The 13,480-nt window shown below is 60.3% G+C and overlaps 1 protein-coding gene across 1 annotated transcript in view; it reads right to left on the reverse strand.

Moving 5' to 3' along the window:
• The window catches only part of PPP1R12B (protein phosphatase 1 regulatory subunit 12B), a gene marked incomplete at its 5' end in the record, with an annotated part of 64,170 nt that overhangs the window by 35,726 nt on the left and 14,964 nt on the right, over window positions 1–13,480 (reverse strand). Inside the window, 11 exons of the mRNA XM_081114546.1 lie at window positions 1,006–1,185; window positions 5,943–6,068; window positions 6,903–6,985; window positions 7,466–7,666; window positions 8,137–8,249; window positions 8,736–8,872; window positions 9,447–9,526; window positions 10,026–10,100; window positions 10,774–10,918; window positions 11,997–12,156; window positions 13,037–13,155. Coding sequence (XP_080970672.1) covers window positions 1,006–1,185; window positions 5,943–6,068; window positions 6,903–6,985; window positions 7,466–7,666; window positions 8,137–8,249; window positions 8,736–8,872; window positions 9,447–9,526; window positions 10,026–10,100; window positions 10,774–10,918; window positions 11,997–12,156; window positions 13,037–13,155 — 1,419 coding nt within the window. The remainder of the gene's footprint in view (window positions 1–1,005; window positions 1,186–5,942; window positions 6,069–6,902; window positions 6,986–7,465; window positions 7,667–8,136; window positions 8,250–8,735; window positions 8,873–9,446; window positions 9,527–10,025; window positions 10,101–10,773; window positions 10,919–11,996; window positions 12,157–13,036; window positions 13,156–13,480) is intronic.

Consider the following 13,480-nt stretch of genomic DNA (forward strand, 5'->3'; position numbering starts at 1 on the left):
GGCTGTGGAGCTGGCTGTGAGCCGGCTGCACCGTCCGCCCCCTGCCTACCCCCAGCGATCCAGGCCTCGGCAGCGCCTTCCACTTCCTTCCCACCCGGTGCTGACCGCACCTTCTGCCCGGATGCTCGTCCTGCCTCCGCCTGGCCTCGCCCTGAGCGCTGCCTCTCAGGCACTGCCCCCTGGTCCCCAGAATTCTCCAGCTCAATTAGCACCCCTCCCGTTTCTTCTCATGACGGGTTTCAGAGCCGCCTTTATGACAAACACCCAGACACCTGGATTGGTTGTGTCTCGTCGGAAAGAGTCTCTGGCTTGTTTTGCACAAATACACACTCACAAAATAAAATCTTCCTCTGATATGCACGCATTTTCTAGTCTGAAGACAGGGATGACCGGGGCCTCAGTTTAGGTTTAGGTGGGTCTGAAACTCCCAAGTGGAGCGCCCCCCTCGAGGGAAGACTGGCCGTCCTCCTGGTCACATCTCCCCAGGACCCTGAGCCCCGACCCCGCTCCCTCCTACCTTACATCTCCCCGTGTCGGTGAGACCACCTCCAGGCAGAGACACCCCAGAACCTGCGCGCGGCAGTCACCATCCTGCTGTCACCCATTCCTGCTCCGATTCCTGTCCAATGAATCAAACTTGACAGCCCTCGACCTCTGAGCCTCTGATGCCCTCACTGCCTTTCTGAGCCGCCAGAGTCCCTGTGGACAACCCTGAGCAGAGCAGCCGGTCCCGGGTCAGGCTCCCCCTCACAGAGCGGGACACTGCCTGCCACGACCTCAGACAGACAGACAGACAGACAGAAGGGGAGCACTGTCGCCCTGACAGAACAGGCGTCTCTCTTAAACAGTCAGAAACAATGCAGATCTCCACCGAAATCCTCCTGACAAACCCAAAACCCAAACTGTAATGGAAAGGCCTGCTTTCATCAACGTGTGAGCCTGGGAAGACGTCCCCCCGCACCCCCCCCCCCCGGGAGAACCCAACGAGCCCGGCCCGTGACGCACCTCCGTCTCTCCCTGGCGTCCACGGAGGAGTCCGGCCCAGGCGTGGACAGCACAGAGGCAGTGGTGACGCCGTTGGCAGTGCTGGGCGGGGGGCGGTTGGTGATCACACACAGAGGGGTGCTCGAGGAGACGCTGTCTGCTTTCTCCGCTGTGGAGTCGGCCGGGGACCTGTGAGGAGCCCTGAAACCAGAGGGATAGCAGAGGGCGTTCAGGCGCGGGCGCCACCAGCAGAGCCGGCGCGAGACAGGCCGTGCCGAGCAGCTTCTTGCTTGGATGCTGTCTGCTGCTGGTGTTTAGCTCTGAGCCCTTGGGTCTGAGGACAGTGTGAGCAATTCAGTTGGACCGCCTCTGTTGAGGAGGGCTGTTTTATGAAAATGTTTTCTTTGCTCGAGATTAAATTTTTTAAAAAACTTCGCTCTGGCAGCAGGCGAAGAGAAGCCTGGGCAGGAGCTTTAATGACCCCGCACACCGCCTGGTCCCTACGCACGGAGGCGGCCGCTCCACCCCCGGACACGGCTCTGCGGTCCTCACTCGTCTCCTCCAGCCCCGCACACCTCAGCCTGGATGGGACGTCCCCTCGGCTGTGCAGAGACGCCTGCTACCTCTGCCCGAGCCCCCAGTCTGGACGGGGACCACGCCGGGGGCTGTGCCAACTGCAGCCCCAGGACGGTCACCCTCCCTCCCGCAGCCAGCAGCTGCGCTCTTTCCAGGAGCCAAATGCCTGCCTGTCTGTCCACAACTGCACTGAGAATCAGAACAAAACGAGCAGGGCTCTAGATGCACAGCCTGCAATTACCGCCATTTACACAAAACAAGATCTTTGTTTCTCAGCAAAGAGCGAGTCCAACCACCGGCTCTCCCCCCAAAAAGCCGCCAGTGGTGAATCACAGCCCGTTGCTGGGGTAACATCCAAAACCGACTCCCAGAGACAGAACAAGCATGAGCATCAGGGCTGCTAAGGGCCGTTCTGCTTCGCCTCCTCGCGATGACCAGGCGCGCTGTGAGCAGCTGGAGCTCACTGTCCAACGGCCACGGTCAGAACAAGCGCAAAACAAATCAGACCCTAAGGTCTCACGCGGCGCCTAGACGCGGACACAGAGCAGACAGCTCTCGTGGGGCCAGAAGACACAGGGAGCATTCGGAGGCAGGCAAGCCCTCCGGCCTCGAGATGTCGACAGAAGGGCCAGTGAAGTCACGCTGACCCAAACCTGACCCGCAGGCCTCCTCGGGTCGGTACCGTGTGGTTTCCCTGCAGCCCACGCTGCAGAGATGGCCAGGACTTCACCACGGCACATCGTGGGCCAGAACTCCCGCGGCTACTGTGAAACGTGGTGAATTTCACAGAGAGCGGGAGAGCTCAGAGAGACGAGCCGAGGCCTCGGGCAACGGGGCTGCATCTCTGCCAACGTAAGCTCTCCAACCGTCAGCTGTGAAATGGGGGTCATGTACCTTCACACTCAGGGTCGCGTGACGCTTCAAGGAAACACTGTGCGCAGACACCTAGGATGGGCCCAGGGTAAGAACTCCACGGAAACAGACAGTGCAGCAGACAGGACCCCGAGACGGACAGACTGGGCGCAGACCGCGTGGCCCCGCCGCGCTGTGACCTGGCGGATGAGTGGGCTTTGGTGTCTGGTCCTCCTCTATAAAGCGAGACGACCCTTTCATGCTCTGGGGGGCTCTTCACAGAGGACAGTGACCCCTGTGGCTGTGGTGGCTAGTGCCTCGCCCTGTCCACTGTCCTCTCCCCGCTGACCGACAGAGCCTGGGAGGAGTGGGGGCAGCAAGGTGCCGCTTAAAACCCACTTTCCCAAGTCTCCCCGCGCTCCAGTCTCTTCCTCGCGAAGACAGTGCTTACGATGCCTGTACAAACGCGTCACTGCGACGACCCGCTAAACGTCTCCATGACGACGCAGTGCTGTTCTAAATAATCCATCATAAGCCCCCCCTCCTGGCAAACAGATGGTCCCACTGGTTTTAGGGGGAAGCTGGTCACTAACAATGCCCGTCACGCACCAGCCGGCGTGTCCTGAGCAGCAACGCCACCACTAACATTCCCCTTGTCCTTGTGTCGGCTGGAGAAGCAAGACCCTAGAAAAGAGTCCCTTTGCCAGACCCGAAGTAAACAGGGTCCTGACCACAGGGGACTGCACCCCAGGCACAGCCACACTGAGGTTCTCTGTGCTCTCAGTGACCTGTCCGCTGCCCTCAGATGACCCAGAACCCAGGATGCCCCCCGCTCCCCCCCCCCCGTCTCCCTGGAACCGAGTTCAGACCACACACACTTCCCCTTCCCGCGGAGGTTCCAGCAACACTGGCTGGCTGGGATGTTCGGGAGGCTGCAGGCCTTTGCAGCAAGAGCTAGCGCTCCTGGTCTGGGCTGTGCCACCTTCCAGGAAGGTGAGTGGAAGAGCCCCTCCTAAGAACTGAAGTCACAGGAAGCGGGGGTTCGGTGTGAGATTTACCACATGTGGGGCCCTTAGCTGCAGCCACGACTGGTAGGTGATGAGGTGGAAGCAGTCAGTCCGTGGGTGCCAAACCCCAGCACAGAGCACACAGTGGCGACTGTTCAACAGGCTGACAGGTGACGTCACAGCAAAGGCAGCCTCACCGAGTGACAGCCCTGTCGCAGTTCACGCAGCTTCTGAGGGACAGGCCTCTTTGGCCCACGTCTCTCACGCATCCAGAGGCGTCCGCTGTGATGACGTGACCGAGTGGCTCCAGAAGCCTTACCTGCGATGGGCGCAGGTGCACAGCGTCCGCACTGCCAGGCGCGGGGCAAGGAGAAGCGGCGCCACCTGCTGCCCGACAGGTGCGGAGCCAGGTAATGGGCGAGGCAGCAGGAGATGAACTGCAATTGGCTGAAAGGAGGGACGTGTGGGGCCACTACTGTGCAAGGGAAGCACTGAAAAACACACACATCACGTTCCTCAGGACAAGCCGCCCCCAGCCCAGCACCTCCTCCCGTCACCAGAGGAAGGCAGGACAGAGGGCGCGGGAGGAGGAAGGACCAGCCAGCGCTGGCCACAGCAGCAAGCAGGCCTGCCAGTCACCCAAGGAGGGAGGAATGTGGAGGACAGGCCATGTGCAGCCAGAGAGAGAACATGGTGGGGGAGGCCCAAAAGGGAAATCACAGAAAGAGAGTCATTTTGTTAGAAAACCCAATTCTCAACCCCCCGAGGCCACAGGTCATGCACCCACCCCGTCCGCCTGTTACGGAAGCAGCTTCGAGAGGCTGAGTGAGACCAAGAGCCTGGAGAGTGGGAGCAGAGATTTCAGACGAGAGAGGGGGCCAGCCTCCAGAAGCTGTGGACAAAGTCCCTCTGGGTGGGTTCAAAGTTGTGTGTGGGCGACACCAGGCAGGTTCTGTTTCTGCCGAATGTGAGCGAGAGCCACCTCGGTGGTGGCAATGACCTGGCTACATCTAGAAACTTCCTTCTGTGGCAGTAATGAGACTAGGGGGCGACCACACAGAGCTCCTGAACGCAAGATGCGCTTTCTGCCATAAGACGAGCGACTCGAGCCGGAAGGTGCTGAGCTCGGCACGGCCGGGACCGCGTCTGCTCTCGCCTGCTCTGCCAACAGAGATGCTGCAAGATTCCTCACTTTTGAAAAGATTCTAAGATGTTGTAAAACCAAAACAGGCTTTCGGGTTGGAGGAGAAAAGCTTTGAAATCCCAAATGGGAAGCACGTTCTAGGTCTTCTCTCAGCACGTGCGCACGGCAGGAAGCCGCTCCCACCCCGAGGCGCCCTTGCTCCTCCGCCACCGCTTGCCCTCCGACCTGGGTCAGACCCGTGCTGTCCCTCAGCCTGGGCCGAGGACCTGGATCGTGAGCACCAGCCCCCACGAGTAACGACCGGCCGGCGGTTGCGGCAGCTTCCTCCCCCCGGGCCCACACTGTTCTCTCAGGACAGCCTCTGGGAGCAGCGTAAGCAGCGGTGACGGAGGACGTGTCCAGCTAGACTGACACCTCCGCCTTGAAGACAAAGAGGTGGGGCCTGGGGACGCTGGGGACAGGGAGTCTGTGGGAGGCGGCGCAGGGGCCAGCACAGGCTGGGCCGCCTCGCAGGGTGTCTGAGCCGTGCTGCTTGTCTCTGGCTCAAGTCCTGACACTGCCCAGTGGACAAGAGTCTCCCAATCAAGCAGAAGTCTGACCCCGACATAGTGTCAGGTCAAAGCCTGCGTCTGGGTGCCCATCAATCGCCTGAACCACCTGCTGGCGAGGGTCGCAGCACGCAGAGGCAGCCGAGGGGTGTGGGTGGGAGAGAGATTCAGAGTAAGCAAGAGAACCGGATCTTATAGCTTACAGAGCTATACAGGAGTAGCTCTTATAGCTCGAGGGCTCTGGCAAAAGTGCTCTGCTGGCTGGCTGGTACAGGGCAGAGAAAATCATGGCAGAGAAGGAAATACAGACGAGAAGGGGAGAAGCCCAGGTACCTTCTCTGCACCAAGCTTGCGAGTCTCACATCTGGATGGATCTGAGGGCCATTCAAGTCATAAAAAGAAAACAACAACTCAAGTCCCTCCATTAACAGGCTTCAATGTGAAACATCTTTGCTGCCACACAAACCCAGCTTGTCCCCCACCCCTCACCACCTGGGGGTCCCCTCCTCCCTCACAATGAGCGTGGCTGTCGTTTTACACGGGACAGCCGGCCGGCTCAGAGCTCCGGGCACTTCCGGGCGACCTCACAGGACCCGGAAGGCAGAGTGTGAGTCCAGGCCTGTCCATGGTGAGACTCTGGAATTAGCTTACTTTAATTCAGCTAAGAACAGTAATTAATTTTAATTTCAAATGAGTCACATGTTACTCCCACCAAGTCTACAGGAATTCGTTTCCTGACTCATGTCTGTGGTGTTGGCCTACAAACATGCAGTTATGGCCACACGCCTGTGGCCAGAGTGAGCAGCCGCCTCCGCCCGCCGAGCCTGGTACCTTCTCAGGTAGGTGGACACGTAGGTGGAAGGGGCCGTGGTCTGCGGCGTCTCGCTCCCTTTGGCTTCATCCCTCCGCAGCTGCCGCGTGTACGAGCCACTTCTCACCAGGTTTACAGCCGATTCTCTGAGGCAGAGAGAAAACCAGAGCACAGTGACGCCCACCGCCAGCTTCTGCCCGCGACCTGCACGGGAGGAAGGGCCCGAGTGCTGTGTGGCTGAGCAGAGGGTTGCCGCCCCGGCTGTGCTGTGCTCCATGCAGAGGGCGAGAGCCACGCCTGCTGCCCCTTCGCAACTTCAAAGCCGACCCACTCGGCCAAGCCCTGGGCCACGGCCTCTCCCCATCTCCTAATGAGGACTCTGCTCCTCCCTTACAAGGCTTTGCAAACCCGTCCCCAGCAGGAGGCAGGGAAGGGGACCGAGGAGGAAGAGGTCGCAGGGAAGGAGGAAAGAGCAGGGCCTGCAGTGGCCGCACTGGTATCACCAGTGAACGGTGCCCAGAGAGGCTGTGGCTCGGTTCTGACTACACGGGCACCTCCGGCCTTTGCTACAAGAGCTAAGTCTCCAGAGCCCCTCCCAGGCTCCCACGCAGCTGAGGCGCCTGAACTGTTGTTGGAACGAAGCTTCCAGTTCAGCGGGTCTGGGTGGGGCCCGACTCTGCATCTCGGACACGTGCCCAGGTGCTGCCGGGAGGACCGCACCTGAGAGAGGTTCCAGGGCAGGGCCCCCTGAGACTCAGTGGCACCTTCACTGTGACTGATGAGGAGGATGGAGATTTCACCTACTGACAAACTAGGAGCTGATCAATTCTGTGAAAGAGCACTCCTGCTAGTGCTGCCCTGGGGTGGCCGGGGTGAGGGGTGCGGGCACCTGGGAAGCCAGAGCCCGGCTGCTACAGTGCCCGCCATGGAGCCCGCCCGGAGGAGCCCTGTGCAGGCGGCTGCCTCAGCCTCGCAGTTACCTGTTCTCCTTCTCCTCAGCGTCGCTCGTGCTGCTGAGCCTCCGGGGCGCCAGGGAGCTGAGGTAGCTTCTGCTCTCCCTCTCCTGCAAGACGAGACGGTGACCGCAGGGTAGACCAGACACAGGACCAACCCTCGGATGCACAGCCCGTAGCACACCCACCACCTCATCCCAGCTCAGTCCCACGTGCAGCCGGAGCTGTTACAGAGGGTGGCTCTCCAAGGCTTATTCCCAAGGCCCCTCCATGTTAAACCCACACGCAGAGAAAGGATGCTGCTAGGGAAGCCAGGACGATGAGATACAGAGAAGAGCTGCACGAACCACGTGCGGCAGCTGAGACACAGGACTGCTCCGCCCGACACCCGCCCGAGCCGAGAGGGGCAGGGCTCCGAGGGCTGGGCCAACCGTGAGAGAGGGAGCCGTGCGCATCGTGGCCGTCACCCACGAGTGGCCTGCGGAGCCGGCCTGACCACACGGAGGAGGAAGCGGGACGCTGAGCCTTTCCTCCGTGTGAGCTGCCTGATCTGCAGCCCATGGGAGCCGGCTACCCCGGCCCGGGCGTACCTTGTCTCTGTTGTCCAGCAGAGCAGAGATGCGAGGGCTGGACGCCGAGCGGGAGAGGGCAGAGCCCCGGTCCCTCGCAGCCTCCCGGGTGTCGGCCACGGCACTCAATGTGTTGTGGCTGCCAGTCTTCCTAAGTCCCAGGCGCCATGACGAAGGCGACTCGTCTTTGGGCTCCTCCAGCTTGTTAAAAAGGCTGGCGATCTACAAGGGGAGGAAAGAGAAAGAAAGGGCCGCTTGCCTCTGCGCCTGGAGTCCAGGGAGGCCCACGGGCTCTGGGCCAGTGCCCTGCCCTCTCTCCCGACACCACGCTCCCCTTGAGGCTGCCTTTGTCCCTGAGCCAGAAAGAGCCTCAGACTCTCCACACACCTGCCCTGGGGCTGCTCTGACAAATCAGACTCTCCTGTCTCCGGAGCTCAGACCCCAGAGATGAGGGGGCATCTTTGAGCCAAGAGGGGGGTCCTCACCAGGAACTGCATCTGCTGGCACCTTGGCCTTGGCCCCCGCCAGACTGAGAAGTGAATGACCATAATTTAAAGGCACCCAGTCTGCTACTTTGTTAGGGCAGCCATTTATCTTTATTGTTTTGCAAGAACGTATCCTAAAGGCCTTTCTCCTTGTATGTTACTGCAGTCGGGGGAAACATAATATCCAAATTAATCCCCAATACTCACCCTCCTGGCTGAGGGGGCTGGTGTCTGAGCGGGGGCTGGTGTCTGCTCCAGGACATAGCCCTTGCTTTCCAAGCTGGAATGGTTGACAACAGCCTCCGGCTTCCGATCTGTGGCTTAAGACACAGGAAGCACAAGTGCACGTGTGAAAATTCATCTTCATGCATGTGCTTTCCTGCTAACAGAACAGGTTCACCCGTTACCCAGACCAGAGCTGGGCATGCTTGGCCTCAAACTCATGAAATCTCTAGCAGCTGCTGCCAGAAGAAAATAAACTCAGCTAAACCTGCATTGTGGGCCGAGCTCAGGGAACCCAGACTCCCCTTCACGGGTCTCCCCGCTGGACGGACACAGGAGGCACCGACCAATGAGCTCCCTGAGACCCAGCGTCGGAGAGGTGGCCCCTCACACAGGGCTTCTCGGGCACCTGGTCCCGACTACAGGGCAGCTGCTCTAGCTCAGCTCACCGCCTCCACCGCTGCGTTCTCCCTGGCAAAGGGACAGCTCAGCCCCTCTCCGCCCTGTCTGAGGACTCCTGCTCTGCCGGACAGTGCACGCCTGGCACTGGGACACACAGGGCCTGGCAGGGACATCCGCATTACCTGCCTCCTTCTCAGTCTCAGACTCGGACGCTTCATCTTCGCCCTCCTCCTCCGAGCTGGAGCTGCTGGACTCCTTGCTTTCTTCCTCTGTTTCATGGGACTTGGGCGTCTCTTCCTCATACAGCATCTTCTCTTTGCTAAATCATAGAACACAGTGTGAGTGTCATTCAGAAACGACAACTATGTAAGCACACTCACAGGTGTCGGGGGAGTGCATCGACGAGCCTGGGTCACAGCAATAGAAAGGCATTCAGACCCTCCTCTGCGTCTGCGCCCCGAGTCCTGGCCTGTTTGACACATGAAGGCTACTGTTTGGCTGTGGAGTGTGACTTAGGAGCTCTAGCCATTCACACACAGAGGAAAGAGGCCTGGGCCTGGGTGCTGCCGGGCAGGCAAACAGAAATCATTTAACAAGTTACTCAGTGCTTATGATGCCAGGGAGCCTGCTGGCTCTGGGGTGGTGGTTCCTGAGCTCACAGAACAGCCCATCGGAGTGGTGGTTGGGACCTGGGACCCCTGAGCTGGGGACCAAGAAATGCTGCACAATGTGGATTCATTCCCCCACCCTCAGCATCTCCCCACGTATCAACGCCCCTCCCTGCCCTCAAACATTCCCACATGTTCAAAAGTCACTGGGCTAAAATCAAAGTTTTCTTATTGTGCAAATCCTCACACTAAGTGTGTCACACCCACGGGCTCCCAACATCTTACTTCTTAAAGAGTCCACCCTGCAATCTGCTGTTCAGGTCTGACTCAATGAGCTTATTCCGCGTCTCTTTTTCACTCCGAAGCTGCAAAGTGAGAAAAGCCAAGAGGCTGATCTTTGGTAAAAACCAGCAGAGATGAGTACTCGAAACAGCCCTGTCATCCTGAAGACAAGACCAACACCACAGGGGAGGAGGGAACCTGAGCAAACCACGCTCCTTTTCCAGAACGCGGGGCTAGCTGTTAGTCTGTCGTTTTACCTTCCGGCTGATTGAAGGTGATCTTGTGATGAGGCAACTTTAACAGCCAGGGTTTCGGGGCTATTTCCTTCTAACAGGCTGCTGACAGTGCCCGGAGGGAACACGCCCGCTCCAGACACAGACCTGACCAGAGCCAGTGACTGAGAGGCCTGGCATGGACGGAAACAGCCCAACAGCTCTCAGCATCTCTCAGCCTCTCAGCATCTCTCAGCCTCTCCGCATCCCCCGGCCTCTCCGCGTCCCCCGGCCTCTCCGCGTCCCCCGGCCTCTCCGCGTCCCCCGGCCTCTCCGCGTCCCCCGGCCTCTCCGCGTCCTGGGGACTCACCACACTCTGCTGCTTCTGGAGCGTTTCCAGGTGCTCCACGAGGCCCTCGTCAGCCACGTCGAACGGCGTCTGGCCCTGGCAGAGAGAGGGCACCGTGACCAGGAGAAAGCACGGGCGTGGCCCCGAGACTCCACCAGAGCCATCTCCAGCCGTCGCTCCTGCCTCTGCTCCCAGCGCCAGCTGCTTCCCGACACGTCGGCCCACGTGGCGGCCGGGCCTTCGTCCACCACAGAGAAAGAGCAAGGCCTTGTGGAGAGCTCACGCTTTGTGGTCAGCAGTGAGGAAAGGCCCACAGCATTCGGACACTGCCTGGGCCTGCTCCCAAGTGGTCTGACTGGACGACAAGTTCCACAGGGGCTCTCGGAAGTCCCTAACGTCACGACTCCTCCAGGCAACACCAGCACAGCCAAGGACCCAAACCCCCAACCAGAGAAGAGACCGGACCTGGAGATGGGGAGGCCCATGGGCACACCCACTCTCTAACGGGCCGTGCCTCTGGACTGCCAGGAAATTCCTAAAGTTCTGCAGACACAGGAAAGCAAGTAACATTATTCCAACCAAACTCCTGTTTGCTTGTTTTAGGGGCTTCAGCATCAGTGGAAGCAGAAGGCGGCTGGAGCTTCGGGCTCAGCAAACCCTGTGCTGATAATGGCCATGGCGATGTGTCTCCACGCCCTGGCCGGACTCCGGACAGCGGTTCCGAGGCCCGGCACAGTCTCGCTGCCTCACAGGGGCCCAGCCGACTCACCAGCTTGTTCCTGACGTCCATGTTGCAGAGGGCCTCGGCCAGGATGGAGCAGGCTTCCTTCACGCCCCAGTGCGCGGCAGCGTGGAGGGGCGTCCAGCCGTCATGGTCCTGCACGTCCAGGTCGTAGCCAGCCTGAATCAACAGTCTGAGAGAAACCCGGACGGACATGTGTACCGCCATTCCGTTCCCCTCCCAGAGGCACAGGGCGAGGCTCTCCTGCCCCTCAGCACAGCTCCAGCTGGTTACACACTGCGGCCCAATCACAGGCAACACGGACCCACCCGAAGGCACACGGGCGCCCCAGCACATGCGTGTTCCGCCTACGGGAGTGTCTGGAGCGAGTGCACCTGAGAGATGCCAAAGCCTAACTCATGAGCCAAGCCCACGACGCCAGCCCGGGTGTTCTGTCTCCCAGTGGGATTCTCCGTGTGGTCTCCCCGACCGTGCAGTCTTCCTACGTCTGCAGGTGGGAAGTGACCCCCTCAAATGAGAGCTTGGCTCTCTTCGGGGCACTTTACCTACCGGCTTCGGTTCACTTCTGGGGCACCCCATGCTCGCTGCAGACCCTCACACCCGCCCCCGCCCAGTGCCCGTAGGGCTCCTCACGAACAGCAGGCGTTACTCTAATCGCCCAGGGCCAGGGGGCCTGTCTCCCGAGGAAACAGCACGGCCGCTCCCCACCTCGTGGGCCTCCAGATGGCTCCAGGAGTGAGCAGAGCACGACTGCCGCAGCTAGAAACCCCGTCAGCTGCGTCTGACATCGTGACGCCATCCTGAGAGCCACTGAAGCCATGTGGACACAGGGGGCAGGACCCAAACTCCGCCTGTCCAGACGGATGGCCATCGACTGCAGCTGGACGCGCACACTCCAGAACGTATCACAGACCAATGAGCCCGGAGAACTGTGTCCAGCAGACCAAACGACCTCAAATCTGTCCCGCCTGACGTGTGACAGAGGCGCGGCTGCAGGGGTGTGATGCTGTACCCGGAGCTGGGAGAGGCCCGTAAAGCCGCCTCTCGGCCAGGCTCCCGTCTCACAGGCAGCGAGGAGCTGGGGGCGGCGGGGCTGGGTGTCTATGGTGAACACCAGCAAACGTAAGGAAGACTGCAGGTCGGGGAGACAACACAGAGAAACCTGCCACCTGGGAACCCTCATCCCCCCGCGTCCAAGGCCTGTCTCGCTCGTCCCCGCCTCCCGACCATGGAGGCTGTGGCTGACGCACCTGAGGACCTCGGAGTAGCCCTTGGCGGCTGCCACGTGCAGGGCGGTGGCCCCCGAGCGAGCCTGCCTGGTGTCCTCGATCTTCCCGCTGTTGAGCCACTGCCTCGAGTCCTGCAGCATCTGCTGCTCCTCCTCCTTCCGCGCCTGCTCCAGGTCCACCCCTGTGGGAGCCACACAGGACGTGGCATTACCACGGCCACTCACCCTTAGACTCAAACACGCTCTCAACACACCACAGGCCACTGTTAGCACCGGCCGGCACCCATCCATTCGCCTCCGTTCGCAGAGCAATGGCAAGTGTGAGACAGCAGTCGCTTATCAGTGTGACAGCGTCAGGAAGACTGTGATGGTGGCCCACTAGGGCACACCAAGCGGTTTTCAGCCCAAGCACACCAAGGCCAGAGGCGCTGCTGTGTCTGTGTTAGGGTCTCTGTGCAGAACGTCCCCTTCAGTCTCCGCAAGGACAGCATTTCTGTTCCCCCACATCCTCGGGGTAAAAATAACAGACACACCTCCCCTGGCACAGGCGAGGAACAGACACAGAGGCCACAGGGCACATCGGAGCCGCCACCAGGCCCTGAGAGCCTCTCTGGGCAGGAGACTCAGCATCACCCCAGGTCCACGGGCAGAGCTACACGGAGGCAGTGACAGCTCACACTCACGGCCAGGGGCCACAGTCCCACATGGTCTCTAAGGGCCGGCATGAGACACGCCCGGCTCTGGGCAATCTGCAAACACGTGGAGGGACAGCGCTGGCCTCCCGAGGTCATGCCGGGAAAGGCGCTGCGCTCCACCAGGGAAGGAGCGCAGACCCCGTGACGGCCGCTTAACAGGAAGAGGGAAAGGCACCACGAGCCACGTCCACAAAGCCAGTGCCATCCTGGCTAACTTCCGACGCCCGTGCCCAGCTGCGGGTGGACGCATGTCACTGGACGTCTGACCGACGACGAACTCTGCGCACACAGGTGGCCCTGTCCCGTGACCACGTGGCTCCGTCCCATGACCACGTGGCTCCTGGGTGCTGTGTCTGAGCCCGGTTACCTTGCTTCTTCACCTGCTCCAGAAGAAGGTCCTTCATGGCCGGCTCCTCCGCCAGGTCGGAGGGCACCTCCCCTTCGCTGTTGACGATGCTCACGCTGGCTCCATGGCTGAGGAAGTACCTGTGCAGACGAGACAAGTGTTAACACCACCTGTCACATGCTTTCACCCTCACGCATGAGACTCGAAACCGAATGAGGCCCGTGTGAGAAACTGGGCTCACGCGCCGACTGATTTTCTTAAGAGTCAGAGGCAGCGACTGCCGAGGTTACGGCTCCAGTCATGTGACTTCACGTCTAGTTCATCTTTCACAAGATCAGGTGCTCCTGGGCCAGTGAGAATCCCAATCATGCTCAGAGCTCCACAAACTGTTCACAAGCATTTGAAGGAAAAGAACACCTCCTAAGTCAGATGTCTGCCTTCAGCAATTCAGTAGACATTTACGTC

Source organism: Myotis nattereri (assembly GCF_964212035.1).
Source record: "Myotis nattereri genome assembly, chromosome: 20".
Classification (NCBI taxonomy): Eukaryota; Metazoa; Chordata; class Mammalia; order Chiroptera; family Vespertilionidae; genus Myotis; species Myotis nattereri.